This window comes from Octopus sinensis, linkage group LG2 (genome assembly GCF_006345805.1).
Source record: "Octopus sinensis linkage group LG2, ASM634580v1, whole genome shotgun sequence".
In the NCBI taxonomy this organism is placed as follows: domain Eukaryota; kingdom Metazoa; phylum Mollusca; class Cephalopoda; order Octopoda; family Octopodidae; genus Octopus; species Octopus sinensis.
The window spans coordinates 3849259-3873931 of NC_042998.1; the positions used below are offsets into that span (position 1 = coordinate 3849259).

The 24673-nt window shown below is 35.8% G+C and overlaps 1 protein-coding gene across 3 annotated transcripts in view; it reads left to right on the forward strand.

Annotated features, from left to right (window-relative positions):
- Positions 1-24100, forward strand: part of LOC115232408 (A disintegrin and metalloproteinase with thrombospondin motifs 7) — a 313827-nt gene extending 289727 nt beyond the window's left edge. For 2 of the 3 annotated variants that reach the window (XM_036511342.1, XM_029802264.2), the window contains 2 exons: positions 12201-12253; positions 23607-24100. In XM_036511342.1, the coding sequence (XP_036367235.1) occupies positions 12201-12253; positions 23607-23738 (185 nt within the window). In that variant the 3' untranslated portion in view covers positions 23739-24100. The remainder of the gene's footprint in view (positions 1-12200; positions 12254-23606) is intronic. The other variant, XM_029802265.2, reaches the window with a different exon arrangement.
- Positions 24101-24673: the final 573 nt, after the last annotated feature.

The following is a 24673-nucleotide window of genomic DNA, read 5'->3' on the forward strand; positions in this document are numbered from 1 at the left end:
TACCAAATCCACTCACAAGGCTTTGGTCAGCTCAAGGCTGTAGTAGAAGACACTTGCCCAAGGTGCCATGCAGTGGGACTGAACCCGGAACCATCTGGTTGGGAAGTGAGCTTCTTGCCACACAGCTACTCCTGTGCCTTATAAATATATATAAGTGCAACTACATGCATGCACACATGTATGTGTATAGGTGTGTGTATGTGTGTATACATACATATATGTACATGCACATATATTTCATGCATAAATCTCTGAAGGTCCTTTTATCTTAATTGTATATCTGCATCACTACATACATATATATATATATATATAATGCTTGTGTTTGTATATATATATATATATACATATAATGCTTGTGTTTGTATATATATATATATATATATGTGGCACGTAAAAAGCACCCACTACACTCACGGAGTGGTTGGCGTTAGGAAGGGCATCCAGCCGTAGAAACACTGCCAGATTTGACTGGGCCTGATGAAGCCTTCTGGCTTCACAGACCCCAGTAGAACCGTCCAACCCATGCTAGCATGGAAAACGGACGCTAAATGATGATGATGTATGTATATATATATATATATATATATAATGCTTGTGTTTGTATATATATATATATATATATATATATATGTATATATATATATATATATAATGCTTGTGTTTATGTATATATATATAAAATACAAAATGGGACAAGAACACAAAACATCTGGACATGTGTGTATGTGTGTGTATATATATACATTTATATGTGCACATATATATACATATGCTTCAAATGTTTATGTATATGTGCATTTCCATTTTATGTATATATATGTACATACACGTGTGTGTGTATGTATATATATATATATATATATATATATATATGCATGTGGGTGTTTGTTTATGTATGTGGGAGCCTGTATGGGAAAAGGGAAAAGAAAGGCTCATAATAAGTTAGTTGGCAATTGATCAGAAATCTACTGAGATATTAGTGAAAACCAAAACCTTTTGATACTTTCAGATCAACACTTCTTCAAAGGGATGTCACTGGCAAGTTTGTTGCCATAATGGCTATCTTGTGGGTAGGGAGGTGCTTCTGTGTCTGCCTTTGTTAGAATCAGTTCTGCATATTGACTAGAGATGGTGCAAGAACAAGCTGGATCTTACCTGCTGTTTGTGCATGTGCAGGTGAGCATGCATGCTTGTGTGTGTGCATGTGTATGTATATGCACATGTGGTATGAGAGGCAAGAAGTGTGTTGTTGCTGATGGCAGCTAGAAGGACACATACCAAAGTGATGAGAGAAGAATTATGGTGGCAATTGTAATCAGTCATGAAAATAGCACTGATAATGGCAGTGAAAGAAAGTGATGGAGATGATGACAATTTAGCATTGATGACGACGATGATGATAATGATGTTGATAATGACGACAATAATGATAATGATGTCGATGATGATGTTAATAATTATGAAAGTGATGGTGGTGATAATTATGATGAAGTTGGTCGTAGTGATATTGACTAAGATGACAAATAGTGATGCTGCTGGACATGATGTAAATAGTGATTGTGATGGTGGAGTAAAGTAGGAAAAGGATAAATGATGGTGATTATGATAGCAATAATAATGACGATGATGATGATGATGACGATGATCATCATTTTAATGATGCAGGTAATCTTAGTGTACTAGTGATTATTAAACATTTTTGTTATGTTACCGCTAGTGGTGACAATTATGATGAGCATGAGGTCATTAGAATAAATGTGATAGTTCTGTAAACATCTTGATTGTTATTCTCAGAATGGTAGATAAAAGAGAAGAAGAGGAGGAGGAGGAAGAGCTATTGATAAAGTGGTGGAGAGGAAGAAATTCTCATCACCAAGCTTTCAGTTGCTGGGAACTGTAAATCTGATATTATAACAAGTGTTGTCAGGTAGTTCAGTGAGATTCTGATTATAAGTACACGTATGATGATGGTGGTGGTGATGATGGTGGTGGTCCTGATGATGGTGGTGGTGGTAATGGTAGCAGAGGGATGGATGTAAGGGAGTGATGGGTGATGAATGAAAGGACATGGATTAGGCTTGTGTGATTAATTGTGGTGATAGAAGTAATGTTGGTGTTGATGTGGGATTAAATACGGTAGTGGTCAAGATGGTGGATTAGAGGAATCTGTTAAGCTGGCACATTAAATCATCATCATCATCATTTAATGTCCGCTTTCCATGCTAGCATGGGTTGGACGGTTCAACTGGGGTCTGGGAAGCCCAAAGGCTGCACCAGGCCCAGTCTGATCTGGCAGTGTTTCTACAGCTGGTTGCCCTTCCTAACGCCAATTAAATGGCTTAATGTATTTGGTTACACTCTTTAATAAATGCGTTCAAGATCAACATTATCTTTTTCTCATTCTGGGTCAAGAATATGAAATACCAGTTATATACTGGGAGTGGACATACTTATAATCTACTGCAGTAGATAGATATAAACAGGGCAAATTTAACTATTTCTCTGTAAATTGAAAAAAAATCACTTTCAAACCTTATTGAGTTCTTATCAGGGGTGTCTATGTCGTTTTCACCAATCCCAGAGAAATAAGGGGCCAGTGTGTTTATATACACAGCAAACCCAATGACTTCAGAAAACTGGAGTTATTAATTTCCATGCTGTATGTTGGTGTTGATGAGAGATTAAATACGACAGTGGTCAGGATGGTGGATTAGAGGAATCTGTTAAGCTGGCACATTAAATGGCTTAATGTATTTAGTTACTCTCTTTCATAAATGAGTTCAAAAATCAACATTCTCTTTTTCTCATTCTGGGTCAAGAATACAAAATACCAGTTAAATACTGGGGTGACATACTTGTAATCTACTGCTTCCTTTCCCCTCTAAATATTTATGGACTTCAACTGTTGGAAATAATCAGCTGTCAGAAAGAGATTGGCTCTTTATACTCTCTCTCTTTTTACTCTTTTACTTGTTTCAGTCATTTGACTGTGGCCATGCTGGAGCACCGTCTTTAGTCAAGTAAATCGACCCCAGTACTTATTCTATCGTTTTTTTTTGCTGAACTGCTAAGTTACAGGGGCATAAACACACCGGCATTGGTTGTCAAGTGATGTTGGGGGACAAACACAGACACACACACACATACATATACATACATATATACGATTGGCTTCTTTCAGTTTCTGTCTACCAAATCTACTCACAAGGCTTTGGTTGGCCCGAAGCTATAGTAGAAGACCCTTTCCCAAGGTGCCACGCAGTGGGAATGAACCCGAAACCATGTGGTTGGTAAGCAAGCTACTTACCACACAGCCACTCCGCATATATATATATATATATATATATATATATATATATAATATATATATATATATACATACATACATATATATTCCAAGAAACCTTTATAGTCCACTGCAGGACACACAGAATTACCCAAGTGACTAACAGCTTATAGTAAGTAGACACAGACATTGGATACTGATCATTGTCGTTAACTGGCATCTGGAACCCAACTGAGAGCTAACATGGTATCCATCCAGATTATATATCCCTAAACTCACTTTTATATATGTGTGTGTGTCTTTGTGTTTGTTTTCCTACCACTGCTTGACAAGTGGTGTTAGTGTGTTTATGTCCCTGTAACTTAGCAGTTCCACAAAAAAGAAACCAATAGAATAAGTACTTGGTTTGACAAAATAAGTCCTGGGGTCGATTTGTTTGACTAAAGTAGTGCCCCAGCATGGCTGCAATCAAACAACTGAAACACATAAAAAAGTAAAAGGTAGTGTATCTAGGATTGTATTAACCAACGTGACCCTCCCTTTTTAAAAGAGGAGCATTGGATTCAATGATGACTCTGCTGCTATCTTTAGCAGACTATAGATGCTTCCTCACTGATTCATCACTGTGGTATTATTGTTTGTTGGTGATGGTATGGGAATGGTGGAAATAATATTAATGCCATTGTTGCTGATAGTATGGAAATGGTAGAATTACTAATAACCCTTTTTAGCATTTAAACCGGCCACATCCAACCCAAATATTCTATCTGTTTTATGTGTAAATTGACCAGATCTGACTCCTCAGACCTAGCCTACAATGTCATGAAAATAAACAATCACATCATTGGAAACTTGAAGGGACAAGATAATGCATGATTAAAATTAAAAATACGTAGGCACAGGAGTGGCTGTGTGGTAAGTAGCTTGCTTCCAAACCACATGGTTCCAGGTTCAGTCCCACTGCATGTCACCTTGGGCAAGTGTCTTCTACTATAGCCTCAGGCTGTCCAAAGCCTTGTGAGTGGATTTGGTAGACGGAAACTGAAAGAAGCCCGTCGTATATATATAAATATAAATATATATATATATATATATATATATGTATGTGTGTGTATGTTTGTATGTCAGTGTTTGTCCCCCCAAAATCGCTTGACAACCGATGGTGGTGTGTTTACGCTCCTGTAATTTAGCATTTCAGCTAAAGTGTCCGATAGAATAAGTACTAGGCTTCCAAAGAATAAATCCTGGGGTCGATTTGCTCGACCAAAAGGCGGTGCTCCAGCATGGCCGAAGTCAAATGACTGAAACAAGTAAAAGAGTAAAAAGGGCAAGAGTAAATAAGCATTGCATTTGATAGAGTAATCTGAATGCTAATGGGTCAATGGTATTGTTGGGTGATGGTATAATTGATAGTGCTAGAAGTGTAGCACATAGTATTGTTAATGATGGCATGGTAGTAGAAGAACTCTGTTAACAGCAGTGTTAACCATGGCATCAGAGTGGTGAAAATGATATCAAGATTCTTGTTAAAATTGGTACGAATGTAGTTGTAGTAATGTTAACGGTATTGCTCTTCATAGTATCAATAACCAGAATACTGTTATTATAAGAAGTAATGTACATTTTTAGAAATAAATCTATTATGTGCGGGCATGGCTGTGTGGTTAGGAAACTTATTTTACAACCACATGGTTTCAAGTTCAGTACCTGTGCATGGCACCTGGGGTAAGTATCCACTACTATAACCCTGGTATTGGTTTGTTTATATCCCTGTAACTTAGTGGTTCAGCATGAGACCAGTGGAATAAATACTAGAGTTAGAAAAATAAGTAATGGAGTCTATTTGCTCAACTAAACCCTTCAAAGTAGGTGGTACCCTAGCATAGCTGCAGTTCAGTGACTGAAACAAGTAAAAGATAAAAAGTATGTTTACATGAACGTAGAAAGAATATAGAGGAGGCACATGGCCTAGTGGTTAGAGCAGCGGATTCACGGTCGAGGAATCGCGGGTTCGAATCTCAGACTGGGCGATGTGTGTGTTTATGAGCAAAACGCCTAAGCTCCATGCGGATCTGGCAGAGGGTAATGGCAAACTTCTGCTGACTCTTTCACCACAACTTTCCTCCTGCATCTAGCAGCTCACCTGCGACAGACTGGTGTCCCTTCAGGTGGGGAACCTATAGGCCAAGGAAACTGGGAAACTGACCCTTATGAGCCTGGCGTGGCTCGAGAAGGAACAAACAACAACATATATATAGAAAGAATATCCTCTTGAGAGCTTTGCAAATATTTATATTCATAACAGTGGTGATATATATCTACAATTATGAAGGAATTATTTAACAAGGAATGCTCTTTTTAATCGATATAAATCCTATTAACTTCTGTAAATCTACTCTCCTTTTCCAGTCAGGTGCTATGTGTAATTATTTTATTCATGTAAGATTAAATGTTCAGTTTCTGATTATGCATTAGGTATTAAATGTTTAAACTTCAGTTCTTTTAATATGCAAACGTACACACTGATACATTGTCATTGCTGTTATTGTTGTTGGATAATCTCAGGTATCTCTTGTAGAGCAGGTCTTTGACATGAAGTTAATCAATTTAACGCTAAAGAAATACACAGATTCCGCACACTGGCTTTTTATTCTGCCTCACTAAAAACCATGCCATGCTTTGCACAAATGTAATTAATTCTGAGTCATCATCATCATCGTTTAATGTCCGTTTTCCGTGCTAGCACAGGTTGGACGGTTCGACCGGGGAGGCGGCGAGCTGGCAGAAATGTTTGCAATCCGGGTGAAATGCGTAGCTGTATTTTGTCTGTCTTTATGTTCTGAGTTCAAATTCCGCCAAGGTCGACTTTGCCTTTCATCCTTTTGGGGTTGATAAATTAAGTACCAGTTACGCACTGGGGTCGATGTAATCAGCTTAATACCCTTGTCTGTCCTTGTTTGTCCCCTCTATGTTTAGCCCCTTGTGGGTAATAAAAGAAATAGGTTCAACCGGGGTCTGGGAAGCCAGGAGGCTGCACCAGGCTCCAGTCTGATCTGGCAGTGTTTCTACAGCTGGATGCCCTTCCTAACGCCAACCACTCCGTGAATGTAGTGGGTGCTTTTTACGTGTCACTGGCATAGGTGCTAGGGGAGGCTGGCAGTGGCCACAATTAGTTGGTGCTTTTTATGTGCCACCGGCACAGGTATCACAACTACAATTTCCATTTGATATTTATTTTGATGTTGATGTACTTGACTCAATAGGTCTCCTCAAGCACAGCAGGTCACCCTACGAATATCATATATCTAGGTTTGTTGTAAAATAATTTGGCAATTAAAATCTCTATACAGTGAGGGTAATATAAGTGTAATAACTGAGGTATAATGATTTTAAACCGTTTATATCAGACCAGATTTATAATAGTGCTGATTATATTCAGGCTAATCTGTACTACTATAGTCATACTAAAGATATCCAGTGTTTAGCATGTCTGATATAATTCTGATGGAAAAACAGGTAACAATATGATGTGACACAACTGAGTCAGTCAGAAGAGTTTGGTGGTTTAAGCACAATCGTATTATTGTTTGTAATATGAACAAAGGATGAATGTATGTATGACGTTAGTCAAATCTAATAATTTTACCAAAATTTAGAAAATTATATACTTTTCAAGACTATTTTTAATGCAAAACTTTAAAATATAATGCTTGTTCGTTTCTAAAGTTATCACCTCATTCAAAATTAGTAAAGCTTAAAAACATTAATAACGAATCCAGGTAATATATTCTTATTTATTTCTTTATTTGTTAATCTGGCAATTATTTTAATGATTGATAATTATTTTAATAAATAATAATCTGGCAGTTATTTTACATCTTTGCAGTCAGTTATTGAAAACTCCCTATTCTATATAATGGAAAACTACAAATGATTCCAATAATGTGTTATCCATATTAAATTGTGTTAACATATTGAACTAGAATAGTAATATGCCAAGGATGTCAGTCAATAGGAAGAAGATCTTAAAACCATTTGATTAATTGTGGGATGACCTAAAAATAAGTGTAATGCTGTTTATTATTTTACAAGGCCTGTATCACACATACAAGCTTATATGTAATACACATACATAGAAAGATAGAAAACATAAGTAGAAGAACATCTGCCCAATGAGGAAACTAGTTTACTAGTTCTCTCACATGGCTCACTGGTTAGAATGTCAGGCTCAAATCATGAGGTAGCAAGTTCGAATCCCAAAACAGGCTGTGTGTTGTGTTCTTCAGCAAGACACTTTATTTCATGTTTTTCCAGTTCACTCAGCTGTATCGGCCTTTGCCTTTCTCTTGGATAACATTGGTGGTGTGGAGAGCGGAGGCTGGTATTCATGCGTGACTGCTGGTCTTCCATAAAACAGCTTTTCTTGGACTTGTGCCTTGGAAGGTAACTTTCTAGGTACTTACCTACTTGTACTTGTGGCAACATTCACCCTTGGCGGGTTGAATTGGCTTCTTCCTTGGAAGAAGTTTCGTGGGAATATGTGGATTTCACAAGCAATCCCCTATGTAGAGACATCCTGTTTGCCACAGATTGTCCCCGCAGACGCAGGGACAGAATGACCGAGGAACCACCGGTTGCCAAAACAGACACTCCGAGGATTTTCACCAGAGCCCGGTATCAGAGCACCTGATACCACTCGGTGTCAGACCAATCTGCCTTGGGTGGCCCTACCGGGAACCGAAGTTCCCAACAGCATAGCTCTGACACTACCTGTTGCCAGCGTCCCCACCACGGCGAGGAGGGGATGGACTTTGGGGATTATGCCTAGAAAGTTCACCTTACCCTGAACTTTCTAGGCGCGATCCTATGGTCATTCATGACCAACTGGTGTCTTTACCAATGTTCATGTGCTTACTTATTAACTAGCCAGGTAGTTGTTCTGTGAGAAGCCAAATACACTTTTGGTTATAAACAAATTATTACTTTACAACAATATCACAAAATCATTTTATGTATATTAGTATATCCTAAACATTTAATATGAATTCACATACTGAATGGTAAAAAGAATACTGTAAAAACAATATTGGACTGATAGTCATAACAATAAATATACCAATATGTGGAATGACATTTTTAGGCACCACATTGTTATTGACGAAAATTTCAAAATCTTATTTGTAACAATATAGATATCTGTCTGAGGAAATATGACACTAAATAATTGTATATATTTTCTTTAAGATCAAAAGTTATTTGTATTATGACATGATTAATTATAAAGTTTAATATAAAATGCAAAGAGAGCGGAATTGTTAATAAGCCTGACTAGAGACCAAAGGTTATTAATATAGTAACTATTATTCGTTTTGATTATACACCTAGCTAAGTGAGATCGTTACCAGAGCAACAAGCTGGCCTCCATGCTGATGGCACGTTAAAAACACCATTTGAGCGTGATTGTTACCTGTGTTGCCTTACTAGCACTTGTTCTGGTGGCACGTGAAAGAAAACATTCGAGCGAGGTCATTGCCAGTGGACTGGCTCCTGTTTAAGTGGCACATAAAAAGCACCATTTGAGCATGGTCATTGCCAGTACCACCTAACTGGCCGTCATGCTGGTGGCACATAAAAGCACCCACTACACTCTCAGAGTGATTGGTGTTAGGAAGGGCATCCAGCTGTAGAAACTCTGCCTGATCAGATCGGAGCCTGGTGCAGCCACCTGGTTCGCCAGACCTTAGTCAAATTGTCCAACCCATGCTAGCATGGAAAGCGGACGTTAAACGATGATGATGATGATGTAAATTATGTGAAGAATAGAAAGCAACATAGAATATGCTGAAAACAGGACAGTTTCAATTCTTAGTTGGGATTATTATTTAACTTCTTATTACTATTTCATAACCAGATTATTGCTGAAATACATCTTTTGTGATTAATTTTGGAAATAACGAAGAATTTAGTAAAATAACTTTTATTATCAAGCTGGTGTTAGGAATATAAATTAACATGAAATTTTTATGGAGTGGCTGTGTGGTAAGTAGCTTGCTTACCAACCACATGGTTCCCGGTTCAGTCCCACTGCGTGGCACCTTAGGCAAGTAGCCTCAGGCCGACCAATGCCTTGTGAGTGGATTTGGTAGACAGAAACTGAAAGAAGCCTGTCATATATATGTATATATGTGTGTATATGTTTGTGTGTCTGTGTTTCTCCCCCCAACATCGTTTGACAACCGATGCTGGTGCATTTATGTCCCTGTAACTTAGCAGTTCGGCAAAAGTGTCCGATAGAATAAGTACTAGGCTTACAAAGAATAAGTCCTGGGTTTGATTTGCTTGACTAAAGGTGGTGCTCCAGCATGGCTGCAGTCAAATAACTGAAACAAGTAAAAGAGTAAAAATTTTTAAGCTAATTTAAAAATATGAAGTTTATATTGGAGAACCATCGATGGTCTCGACAAGGTCGTTACCAAAAGGGTTAAGGGCTTCAGATTAATATGATTCTGTTTTACCTTCTATATTACCTCCTTAATTGAGGGCAATAGCATATCACTACTAAACAATAGTCAAACATTTCATATTTGATTCCAGTTTATTTTATCAGTGTATGAAATACATAAATAAATAACAGAATTCACCTTCTTTGAATTATTGGCACTTATTTTATCAAAACAGTAAGCACCAAAAATTTTAGTCTCTCTCTCTCTCTTTCATGCAGCTAAATGAAGCTAATAAATATTACATGTACTAATTTCTGAATCAAAAATTACAAGCAGTAAACAATGTTTACTTATAAATCAAATTCCAAATGAATATCACAATGCAAAGTGTGATAAACATAATTTTTATTGACACTCTTTTTCGAAAAAAGAGAAAATTTATTTCCTATAAAATTTGAATTATGAAATGATTGTAGAAGTTTTTATCGGTTTTTAAATTACAAATATTGTTATGTTTTATGTAATGTTTAAGAGAGCTCAGTAGTTAGAAAACCAAACTAGAAACTGAAGTTCGTGTGTTAGAAAACTTGCATTTATTAAATACTATAACACTTTCTTGATACATTAGCTAGTTCTTGATTTTCTTGTTTTCACTATAACATAAAAGCAACAATACGTTTGATGAGAATCTTTTGCTAATAACTATCAAAAGTATTTCAATGTACACTAAAGACAAGTACTCAGAAATACTGAATGAGGAGAAACACATTTCTGATTGCTATCAATAATTAAAAATAAATGTAATACTTATTTCTTTACTACCCACAAGGGGCTAAACACAGAGGGTGGCAAACAAGGACAGACAAACGAATTAAGTTGATTATATCGACCCCAGTGCGTAACTGGTACTTAATTTATTGACCCTGAAAGGATGAAAAGCAAAGTCGATCTCGGCGGAATTTGAACTCAGAACGTAACGGTAGACGAAATACGGCTACGCATTTCGCCCGGCGTGCTAACGTTTCTGCCAGCTTGCTGCCTTGATAAATGTAATACTTATAAAGGACTTGTAATATACAGTCCTTATATATAATATTGGTGCACAACTCATAGGGAAAGGGTGTACAACACGTGGGGACAGAAAGTAGCAATAAGTTAGGTAAGAAAAAGGTAGCAATAATTATCAAATGTATTCTTATGTATATCTCAATCAGCATAAGGAAGTATATTTATCTAATCATCTCTATTTACCTACTTACGTATCTATAATCAAAAGTAAAGGCACATTAAGGGTGACACAAAAGAAATTAAATGAGTTGGCCTCAACAGCTGCAGTTAGGGATTACTCCAAACTACGTGGGTTAAAATAAATCAATGAGAGTTCCTGAAGTTTCAGAGAGTCTCTCCAACATAGGACTCCAAGACTTTGGTGATACAACTAGTGAGACAAATAGAGCAATTGCTTGCAGATGGTGTGTTGTAACCCATTTTGAACAAGGAAACAACACTGGCAATTTTCAACAGTTTTGCAGGGGAACACTATTATTAACCCTTTCGTTACTGTATTTATTTTGAAATGCTCTGTGTTTCTTTCAATTACTTTAAATATAACAAAGAATTTAGTAAAACAACTTAGTTATCATTCAGCTAGTGTTAGGAACATAAATTGTGTCTAAGGTTTGGTGGAGGATTTTAATTCAAAACTTATGAAAATAAGACATTTGTATTACAGAGTCAGAGCTGGTTTCAGCCGGGTTGGTATCAAAAGGGTAGGATTGGAAGAGGAGTGAAAGCTGGTGCAGAAGAAATAGGCAGCTGTATTTAAGAAGCAGATAAGTAATACCAACAAGATCAGGGGAAGTGTAGTTGTACATATTCTTAAGGTGGCTGTTATGAAATTTGGTGCTAGTGGCAATGAAGCTGGTACATTTGGATTTTCAACAGTAAGAACATCAGCGTAACATCTAGCAATAAACTCTGTGTACTTTTTGGATCATCTATAATCTGGCCTGGAGGGTCTTGTGGAAAAGGCCAACTGAAGAGTGAGGGTTCTGTTTCAAATACACGTGATTTATAAAAAGAAAATGCATGCACATGCACACACACACACACACAAGTATATATATGTGTGTGCATATATGCATAAATGTATTCTTATGTATATCTCAATCAGCATAAGGAAGTATATTTATCTAATTATCTCCGTTTATCTACTTACCTATTTATCTGTCTACCTATCTAATTATCTACCTGTCTATCTACCTATCAAATTATCTTCCTACCTATCTGTCTATCGATCTCTAGCTATCTGCCTACCTATCTGTCTATAATTATCTACCAACTCATCTACCTGCCTGTGTGTATATATTATGTGTATATATGTATATATATATATAATTTTTTTTTTTTTACTTGTTTAAATTTATGTGGACTGCTTCAATGATCAAATATTTCATATTAAATTGCAGAATATCTGGTCATCTCTGGCATGATGGTGTTGATGTTGGTCACATTAGTAGTGGTAATGGTGTTATTGGTGTTGTTGTTACTGTTATAGTTGCTATGTTGTTGTTGGTGGCAGTGATTGGGCTATTTAAACAGTAAAGCTATTAATGAGACACTAGTGCATTTAGTAGAGGAAAGCATTTGTTGTTAGGGAATGCTAATATTTTAATATTAGTTGATGTTTTAGCTCCAAATCATTCCTGATAGAGCAGACCTAGAATCAAAGGCACTCCACCCATAACCATCAATATTTTTGAGGGTATATTTAGGGCTGTATTATCTGTTATACCAGAAATTACATTGCTATTTAAGAAAGTAAGGTGTAATTCAAGAGAACTTTGGCTGCTATTTCTTGCAGGGTTAGTGACCATGAAGAGACTTCCTTGTTGGCTCACTTTCTATAAATGTTGATATTTGAGGTAATATACAAGTGCAGGAAAGAGGGACAAAGATTTATAGATTTTTGTCAAATAGCTGTGGGTGGATGAAAATAGCAGATGCAAGAGTAAGAAATTCCAAAAAGAAATATTTCAAATGGTATTTGTGAAATGTTGCCCTGGGATGAGTAATATGATGTAAATAGTTTCTGTTATCGCTAATCTTTGATTAATAGTGATGTTAATTGTATAATAGAAAAGTTAATTTAGCTGTTGCAAGATTCAAATTCAGATTACAAAGGCTATAAATTATTCAGCCTATCTTGGATTTCCTTTCAAGATTTCTCAGCTAATGCCGTTAATGAAAGAAGGCAGGGATAATGGTAACAGTATTATTTGTAGAGGTAGAACAAGATGGTGGTTTTAGGCCTGTGTAGTAAACAATAATGGTGCACAATAAGCTGTGAGTAGTAAGGCTTTGAAATAACCAACTGAATTTCTTGGTATTCTACAGAGAAATGGCAAATTAATATCCTAAAGCTTTATAATGATGACTTATGGCAATTTAAAATCCTAAAGCTTTATAATGATGACTTATGGCAATTTAAAATCCTAAAGCTTTATAATGATGACTTATGGCAATTTAAAATCCTAAAGCTTTATAATGGTAACTAATATCTATTTAAAATCCTAAGGCTTTATGCTGATAACTTATGGCAATTTAAAATCTTAAAGCTTTATAATGGTAATATATGGCTGACTTTTAATCCATGTTTTACTGTTGTTGCTTTTTTTACTCAAAGAATGGTGATTCTATCTACCCTTTTATACTTTTTGTTCCCTTGTTATTATTATTTTTTTTTGCTGCACAACCAAATCACCTTACTAAATATTTTCTTTTGTAATACTTTAGAATTACAAGTTTCTGGAATTGTTATACTGCATATGATTACCAATCTGTTTACTAATCTGGAGCAATTCAAATAAAATTCTAACAACACTAATCTCAGGGAAATGTTTCATTTTTATTCTTCTATATATAGATTAGTTAAATCCATTTAGTCTTTATGGACCTGAATTTAAAAAAAGGCCTGGAAAAGAAAGGAAAAAGAATGAACCATAAGTAAAAAATATATTAAATCAAACAAACCCAGTTTAATACTATTTAGTTCTGAGCTAGGTTTGGTTAGTATTAAAGGTAATGTCTCTGCTATGATAGGTCAGAGGTAAGAGTATCAGAGCTATTTATATTGGCAGTGTTTTATGTCACAGTCTTAATAGTTGTAGTGACAATGTGTCATCATCACCATTGTCATCATCATCATCATCATCTTCATCACTATCACTATCATTGTTGTTGTCAATATTAGCAGCACCACTATATCATCATCATCATCATCATTAGCACCACCACTACTACAACCACTGTTGCCATTATCACTACCAACATTATGACCTCCACCACCATCACTAACATCATTGTCATTATCATCCTCGCCACAAACATCATTACCATCATCACCACCACCACCAACCCAACCCAACCCCCACCGCTATCGTCATCATTGTTTTCATTTTCCATAATTATCATAACCACTCCACTGCTGCTATCATCATCATTGTCATCCCCATCATCACTATCAACACACATATTTGTATGTCATTCTTTATTAGTTTGAAAGTTTGAATAATAGGCGCAGGAGTGGCTGTGTGGTAAGTAGCTTGCTTACTAACCACATGGTTCCAGGTTCATTCCCACTGTGTGGCACCTTGGGCAAGTGTCTTCTACTACAGCCTTGGGCTGACCAAAGCCTTGTGAGTGGATTTGGTAGATGGAAACTGAAAGAAGCCCGTCGTATATATGTGTGTGTATGTATATGTTTGTGCGTCTAGGATTCCCCCCCCCACCACCATCGTTTGACAACCAATGGTGGTGTGTTTACATCCCCGTAACTGAGCGGTTCAGCAAAAGAGACCGATAGAATAAGTACTAGGCTTACAAAGAATAAGTCCTGGGGTCGATTTACTCAACTAAAGGCGGTGCTCCAGCATGGCCGCAGTCAATTGATTGAAACAAGTAAAAGAGTAAAAGAGCAATAGATAAATTGTTAGTAAGACTTTAATATCAAGGATTATGAAATAGAAAATCATGGATAAGGGCAAATATGAATTTGTTAAGGCATTCCTCACCTCATCATCCTACTTAGGATGTAATGAATTTTCTTACTTCCAATTTTTACCAACACTGTTGGTCAATATACTTTTCAAAGTAACATTGGTGAAACAGAAGTACTGTCACTGAAATTGGAAGCACTAAGATGGTTCCTGTAAATCCAGTCAATGGAACAGCCTGCCGGCAGAATTAATGTGCAGGTGGCTGAGGGTGGCACGTAAAAAGTACCATCCGATTGTGGCTGTTTGCCAGCCTCGTCCGGCCCCTGTGCCGGTGGCACGTAAAAAGCACCATCCGATTGTGGCCATTTGCCAGCCTCATCCGGCCCCTGTGCTGGTGGCACGTAAAAAGCATCATCCGATCGTGGCCGTTGCCAGCCTCGTCCGGCCCCTGTGCCGGTGGCACGTAAAAAGCACCATCCAATCGTGGCCGTTTGCCAGCCTCATCTGGCCCCTGTGCCGGTGGAACGTAAAAAGCACCCACTACACTCACGGAGTGGTTGGCATTAGGAAGGGCATCCAGCTGTAGAAACACTGCCAGATCAGACTGGGCCTGGTGCAGCCTTCTGGCTTCCCAGACCGCAGTTGAATCGTCCAACCCATGCTAGCATGGAAACGGACGTTAAACGATGATGATGATGATGAAATATATATATATGTGTGTGTGTGTATGTTTGTGTGTCTGTGTCAGTCTCCCAACATTGCTTGATAACCGATGCTGGTGTGTTTACATCCCCATAACTTAGTTTGGCAAAAGAGACTGATAAAATAAGTGCTAGGCTTACAAAGAATAAACCCTGGGATCGATTTCTTCGAGTAAAGGTGGTGCTCCAGCATGGCCACAGTCAAATGATCAAAACAAATAAAAGAGTATATATTACATACATACATATATGTATGGCGCAGGAGTGGCTGTGTGGTAAGTAGCTTGCTAACCAACCACATGGTTCCAGGTTCAGTCCCACTGTGTGGCATCTTGAGCAAGTGTCTTCTGCTATAGCCCCGGGCCGACCAATGCCTTGTGAGTGGATTTGGTAGACGGAAACTGAAAGAAGCCTGTCGTATATATGTATATATATATATGAGCGTGTGTGTATATGTTTGTGTGTCTGTGTTTGTCCCCCTAGCATTGCTTGACAACTGATACTGGTGTGTTTACGTCCCCGTCACTTAGCAGTTCGGCAAAAAGTGACCGATAGAATAAGTACTGGGTTTAGAAAGAATAAGTCCCGGGGTCGATTTGCTCGACTAAAGGTGGTGCTCCAGCATGGCTGCAGTCAAATGACTGAAACAAGTAAAAGAGTAATATGTGTGTATAGATAGAAAGACAGATACATTCGCACAGTTTTTTTCTTTCTCCAAAGCAAATGAATGAGACCTAAACAAAAAACAAAACTGAAGCAAGCTAGTTGTATACATTTTACGTGTGTTTAAAAGTAATAATAATGGTGAAGAAAGTGGTGGTGGTGGTGGTAGTTATTGAGGATGGTAATGGTTGTGAGGATGATGGTGATGACGTTTATTAGCAGTTTCTTACGATACAGTTGTAATTGAGAAAAAAAGATGTAGTTAAGCTATGTTCTCACAGTTCATTATTTGTATTTTCTACAATAATGAACAGTAAAGATGGAAGAGGAAAATAGCAAGAAGGAAGTCTGGATGATATGTTTAGGAAAGAGAGAGAGATATATATAAAACATATATGTGTATACACACATATATATATATATATATATGGACGTATATATGCACACACAAAGATAGAGAGGGAAAGTGAGTGATAAGGTGGTCTGAGAGAACAGAAATATGAACAAGTTAATTAATAGGAATGAGACAAAGTAAACTAGTAAATTTTTTCCCAAGGTCTTTACTATTGCTTTGTTAAATGATCTTTCTGATTAGTAACCAGAAACTGTCAACTCTTCTGCTTGGTAATTAAGCTGCATGGGGCTTGCATATGTCTTTATTTATAATCAGTAGTTCTTTTGTTCTTAGTATTGTTGTTGCTGTGGTTACTGAATGTATAGCTTTGAATGGCAATCTCTGTAGACTCATGCATACTCACATCCACACCCACACATACCATGCACCAATCTGTGCAGTTTCTAGTTCCTATAGAATATATATATATGTATATATGTATGTTCTGTCTTTTACTTTTTTCAGTTATTAGACTGTGGCCATACTGGGGCACAGCTTTGAAAGAAATTAGTTGAACAAACTGGTTCGAGTAATTAAAATTAAGTCTGGTACTTACCCTAGTAGCTGAAGGACTTATATATGGAGATATAAACAAACTAACACTGGTTGTGAATTGGTGCTGGGGGACAAACACAACACCCTTATATATATATATATATATATATATATATAATTGTAACTTAGGGTATCTACGAGATACTGCCATGCTGAAAATAGCAACCAGGATCTGACTCTAAAACCACCTTAAGTGTTCCTATAGCACAAGGAGAGAAGACAAATTAAAACTAGTAAAACATTACTGGATATGTCTTCTCTCCTTGTGCTATATGAACACTTAAGGTGGTTTAAGAGTCAGATCCTGGCTGTTATTTTCAGCATGGCAGTATCTCATAGATACTCTAAGTTATAATTTTAATAATAATTATTACCTTTTGAAGGATTTTATTTCCATGCTGGCCACTTGATAAGATCGTTAATTTAAATTAATGATCTTATCCTAATTTTTATACTCACACACACACATACCCAGAACCATAATAGCTTTGGAGTGAAATTTAGGATTTCTTGATTTTCTGTGAATTGATTTTGGTAAAATTTCCCCCAGCTGGTCTGCACACTATGACAACACCATTGTTATGTTTTCATTATTCTGTGTAACATCCTCTCCTTTTTATTTCAGATTCTTCAGGTTTTGGGGGAACCACGCTTTTGAATGAAAATTGTCCATCTAGACATTTTTTTTCAGAAATTGAAGTGTAATGATAGATATTAAGCAGGCATTGAGTACATATTTAACAGAAAACCATACTAATATTATAACATTTATTGATGTAATGAATTATTTAGGTACATGAGTGCCATTTTGAGGGATAACTTCAAAAACCCTGTTACTCATGGAATCTGTCAATTTCTTTATAGGAGCAGGCAGGACTGCTTCTGCAACAGTTTTTGATGGTCATCCATAAGATATCTTTTGATATGGATTGGCATCCATTGGCATAAACATCTACTTTAATGATGGACCAAAGATTTTTGACAGGGTTGAGATCTGGAGAGGCTAGTGGCCACATCATTAACCTTTGACCTTGTATGCCATTAGACTCTAGGAATGTTTGGGTGGTCCTGGCAGAGTGGGAGGGAGCGTTGTTGTACACGAATATGAGATTCTTTAGAAGTGACAGCTGTATGTCATCAAGTCAGGGATCCAAGACCTCCTTCAGGAGATTGCAGAAGGCAGCTGCGGTCACTTTAACCTCTTCAGGTACCCTGACTGGGCCAACAAGTCTGTCCCCAATGATACCAGCCCACAACATGACGACTCCTCTACACTGTTGTTGATGTCATAAATATTGGTGATGCTCATCCCCAAAATAGTCTCAACCTTTTGCCAAACTGTCAGGTTCGTCAAGGTTTGCTCTGGTTTGGTTGGTGAACAGAACACAACTCAAGTCTAATGTCATGTACTTTTGGGGCCATTGAACCCTCAAACTCCTGTGAGGAGGCTGTTTTTGCACAGAAGCCATGGTCTCGAGGATGCAATTTCTTGTGGTTTTCAAAACATGAGAAATTCCAGAGATGGTGAAAATGTCTTTGCTTGTTTGTCCAGGTTTCCCTTGTAACTCACGGCCAATATTCTTTAAACCCCTAGCTGTCACAGTCTTGGAGGTCTCATAATCAGATCATTTTCCTTTGGTGCTCATGTGGCTAGATAATTCATTACGTCAATAAATGTTAGAATATTATTATAGTTTTCTGTTAAATATATACTCAGTGTATGCTTAATCTATATCATTACCCTTCATTTTCTGAAATATAATGTCTAGATAGGCTATTTCCATTCAAAAGCTATTAGCATGGTTCAACCAAAACCTGAAGAATCTGAAACAAAAAAGAGAAGACATTGCACAAAATAATGGAAACATAAAGATGGTGTTGCCATAGTGTGGCAAACCAGCTGGGAAAAGTTTTATCAAAATCAATTCACAGAAAACCAAGAAATCTTAAATTTCACTCCTAAGCTATTAGTATGGTTCTGGGTGTGTGTGTGTGTGTGTGTGTGTGTGTGTGTATATATATATATATATATACACACATACACACACACATATTTATATTCTCTCTGTAGAGGTCTGATGGCCACTTTCTTCCATCTTTTTAAATGTATTTACTTGATTTTCTCAGCTGTCTTCACAGCCATCCTGTGTTCAAGAATTCCTTTATTTTGTATAGAATATCAATTCACTCACCACTTCTGAAACCTGTTTACAAGGTATTGAGTTCACTTCTCTGTAGATGCTTGCTGGCCAATTTTTTACCATCTTCTAAAGGGTATTTGCTTGATTTTCACAGCCATCCTGCATTCAAGAATTCCTTTATTTTCTGTAGAATAAATATATGCAGAGTATGCACAAAAAACAGAAAATGTATACACACTTCAGGAAAGGAAAAATCTATATAAATATTTAACTTGTATAAGTACCTCTATAAATACAGATACCTCCTTCAATGTTTTATGAAACTGTCATAACACTGAACGAAAATATCTATACAGGTTTTACCTTTTCTGAAGTTTGTATACATATACATATATATATATATATATATATATATATATATATATATATATATATATTATTTTATTTATTAGGGAATAAAAATTCTGGCATCACAGGGGTTCAAATTATTCTCAATGAGGAAATATATATTTTTTATTTAGAGATAGTAGTCCCCTTCATCCCACCATATAAAAGAATTTTAATTTAATTTAATACTTACATCTCATTTCTCAGCTATATGTATTTCTTTAGGTTCTTCTACGGTTCCTTAATCATGCAGTGTTTTACAGGAACCTTTCTTAGAATGTAACTCCAATCATCAGGTCTCTAAATAACTTTATCATAGTTCGATACCAAATACTATATTTTAATTTTAACATATAAGTATGTGTATGAGTAAATAGATTCACCAGACCTTACTGTGCAAGCCATGATTTAATTCAAATAAAAAATAAATAAAAATAAAAATAAAAATTTACAAAAACTAAATTCTCACGTAACTTATGTCTGTAAACATTCATATAAAATTAATAATATGTAGGGATAAAAATGAAATATATACTTGTGATGATATAATAATGAAAGCAAGGACAAGTAAATATATATTCGAATAAAAATGAAAGCAATGACAAATAAATATTCTCGAATAAAAACTACAGTACGAATGACAAAATGCGAAAAGAAAATTTACAAATGATACGAATGATAAAAATTAAAAATTTACGAAGTAAAAATAACTTAAGGGTAACGTAAAAGAAATGTAAAAAATATGTACAAGCTACCGTTGACTACCATTGTCCTACTATGTATTAATTTTGGCTTGACGTTGCAAGGTTCAGCGAACAACTAGTATTTGGTATCGAACTATGATAAAGTTATTTAGAGGCTTGATGATTGGGGTTACATTTTAGGAAAGGTTCCTGTAAAACACTGCGTGATTAAGGAACCGTAAAAGAACCTCAAGAAACACGTATAGCTGAGAAATGAGTAGTAAGTATCAAATTAAATTAAAAATTCTTTTATATGGTGGGATGAAGGGGACTACTATCTCTAAATAATATATATATATATTTGATGATCTATATAGATGATGATGATTATATATATATATATATGTATGTATATATATATAAGGTATCCTCATAGTTTCTCTCTACCAGGTTCACTCACAAGCCATTGCTTTGCTAGAGAATATAGTAGAAGACATTTTCCCAAGGTGCCACACTGAGGAATTGAACCTGGAACAACATGACTTCAAGGCAGGTTTCTTAAGCAGACAGTTATGTCTGCACCTGTCTTGCCTACCACCCTATATATCATTACAGGAGAGTGGTAGAAAAGGAAATGAAAGAGAGAATGCTAAATTAATGTTCTATTGTATTCAGTTTCATCTCTCCACTTTCTGTGTTCAAAGTTTCAAGCCCCCATTGTGATTGACTTCAGATATTATGCCTCAAAAGCAAGCAAAATATATCAGGCATGTACTGAGTTTGTTTCAGATTCAATTGATTATATATTTTCACTAGAAGTATTTCTTTTTAGATTTGTGTGTCAGTATTAGAAATCAATATTTCTTGAGGAAGGAAGCATATGTGAGCAGAGTAAGAGCTGTGATTCTGCAAAACCAAGATTGTGAAGTAACTTCAGTCTGCATGCACTTGAAGCCATTTTATTTCTTTTTGTGGTTTTGTGTCCATTTTTTCATGCTACCAGCTGTCAGATGAAATTTGCTGAGGCAGATTTTCTATGGCTGGTTAGTCTTCCTTTTGCCAATTCATACCTGTTTTCCAAGGTATTTTTTTTATTCTACTGCTCTTTGCACACTGAAAGCTGAAACTACTAGTGTCTTTACTTGGTGGTAATTGTAAACAAAGAAACCTCCTTTGATCAGGAGATGTGAATGAGAACTTCCGGGATAATTTTCATGTACCCCAACCACACATGTATGTATGTGTGTATGCATGTATGTGTGAAGGTGCATGGCTCAGTAGTTAGAGCATCGAGCATACGATCGTGAGGTTGTGAGTTTGAATCTTGGACCAGGCTGTGTTGTGTTCTTGAGCAAGACACTTTATTTCACGTTGCTCCAGTTCACTCAGCTGTAGAAATGAGTTGCGATGTCACGGGTGCCAAGCTGTATCAGCTGTTACCTTTCCCTTGGATAACACTGGTGGCGTGGAGAGGGGGGGCAGTATGTATGGGAAACTGCTGGTCTTCCATAAACAACATTGCCCGGACTTATGCCTGGGAGGGTAACTTTCTAGGTGCAATCCCACGGTCAGTCATGACCGAAGGGGATCTCAGCTCAGTATGTATGTATGCATGCATGCAAGCTACTTTTCAGTTTCTACCTATGGGTTCCACTTAGAAAATTTTGGCTGATCCAGTGCTATATTAGAACACACTTGCTTAAGGTGTCTTGCAGTGAGATCGAATCTGGAACCATGCATTTTCAAAGCTAACTTTGTAAGCTACACCTGTACATCAATGTATGCTGATAAAGCTAATAGGTATTATGCTTCTCATTTCTTTACTTTGTGCCTCGTGAGAAACTAATACCTTTTTGCTTGAATTTATTCAACATCTGGAAGATATTAAATTTGTTGTTGTTGCTGTTGTTTAGCTTAAGATTTCTCTTCATTTTGAATTTCTATGATCAAAGACATTTCAGCTATGACCATTCCATATTTTCAGACAAAGTGAAATGTGAGATAGACTATGTAATATGCTCTTACCCTTTTTTTTAAAAAAAAAACAAAACAATCAAATGAATATCTGCATACCTTACATATTTTTGTATTTCCTTATCTAGTTTAGAAACTTTACCTTTCAAATGTCCCAAGTAAAATGTTGATACCAGGCAGTGACTCTCATGGCTCCTGATCTCAACTAATTGGAAGTGTTATCAAGTACATGATTTGCCTCAGTATAAAAGATGGGCTACAGCAAATATTCTGTGCAGTACCACAGATTTGCTTGTCACTTGCTTGACCATAACTAGTTGAGCATGTGCATTAGTTGCTGATGATATGTACATCTGTGATCATGAGCAGGAGTAGTGGGAGGAGTATCATAGCCATGTTGAGAAGAATTCTTTGTGGTTTGAATAATTCACTCCTGGAAACATGGGTGTTTTATTCATCACCCTTAAACAAACCTTATTCAGAAACCTTTTGATTGGGATGGGCATCTCGACCTGAAGAAAATTCCAGTAGGATCCTACCTGCAAGGCAATGTGCTGTTTACCTTGATATGAGATCACCTGGTGTACCCTTATCAGAAGGGTAGCCATGATGGGTATTTTGGGCTTTGTATATTTGTACCCCAGTGTCACTTTGATGACATGAATTGCTCTCATGATAATAATAATTGTTTCAAATTTTGGCACAAAGCCAGCAATTTTAAGGATTTTAAGGGATAGGGAGGCTAGATGATTACATCAACCCCAGTGCTCAACTGGTACTTATTTTATCAATCTCAAAAGGATGAAAGGCAATGTCATCCTTGGTATAATTTGAACTCAGAATGTAAGGTGCTGGATGAAATGCTGCTAAATAATTTATCCAGTGTACAACCTTAATAATAATGATTTCAAATTTTGGCAGAAGGCCAGTAAGTTTAGGGAAGGGAAGGAGTCAATTACATCAACTCCAATTCTCAACTGGTACTCATTTTATTGACCCCAAAAGGAGGAAAGGCAAAGTGGATATTGGTGGAATTTGAACTCAGAATGTAAAGACAGATGAAATTCCACAAAGCATTTTGCTTGGCGTTTTAATGATTCTGTCAGCTTGCTGCCTTAATAATAATAATTATTTTTATTATAATGATAACTAAATGAACGATCAAATCAAGTGAACAAACATTTGAAATTTTGCATTTTAGATGAAATCATTTAAAACAACTAAGAAAGTAATAAATAATTTTTTTTCTTTTTCTGAAAATCATTGAAATTAATTTAGAACATATCCTTTTGACCCTCAAACAAAAACTGTTTTATTTATAATTTAATTAATTTTTTAAGATCATTTCTGTATATTCTTTTCTCTTTCTTTATTAACAGGCAATTCTTTTAAATGTGGGAAACCTGAAAACGAAAATCTTAACTTATGTCGCAAGCTCAGGGAAAGAGGTCGCTGCAAGCATGTCTTCGTCAACCAAATCTGCTGTAATACATGTCAAGGAATCAGCATAAATTCTAGAAAGCGCAACCGTATACGGTCATGATGGCCCAAATCTTTTCCTTTTTTTTTATTTTCAATTAGTTTTTGTCACAGATTTATTGCAAAAAAATTGGTGAAAAATATTTAAAAAGTTAAAATATAAAATTGAAAAAAAAAAAAAAATCAAACTTAAATTTCAAAAATATATGATATTCACTATATCACAGACAAAATGTGAACAAAAAATTGAAAACATTGGAAAGAAAAATAAAACAATTGACTAAATCATTTTAGGATGCAAAACGGAAAAGGAAAAAAAAAGAAAAATGTCTATTTATAGAAACATTGCTAAAGTAAATGTCATGTCAAAAATAAGTTAAATATTGGAGAAAAATATGGAGGAAAAAAAAATGAGAAAGGACTCCAGTAACGGACTCCATTTTGGAGCAATCCAGATATGAACACTAAAATACATATGCATCATACATATGTATTTAAACATGTTTTCTCATGTGTGTGTGGGTATAAGATATCTATAATATATATATATCATATGTATGATATATCATGTGTATGATATATATCATACATGTGTATAATATATATGATATGTGTATGATATATATGTATATAGTATATATCATAATATATATATAATATATTTATATACACATATATATACTATATACAAATAGATTTGATATATATATATATATACCTACATATATATGTACATTTGATATATATATACATACATATATATGTACATTTGATATATATATATATACATACATGTGTACATTTGATATATATATACACATAATACAGACATTTGATATATATATACATATAATACATAGACATTTGATAATATATATATACACACACATACATTTGATATGTATATATACGTATATATATATATATTTATATACACATATATATATACATTTAATATATTCACACA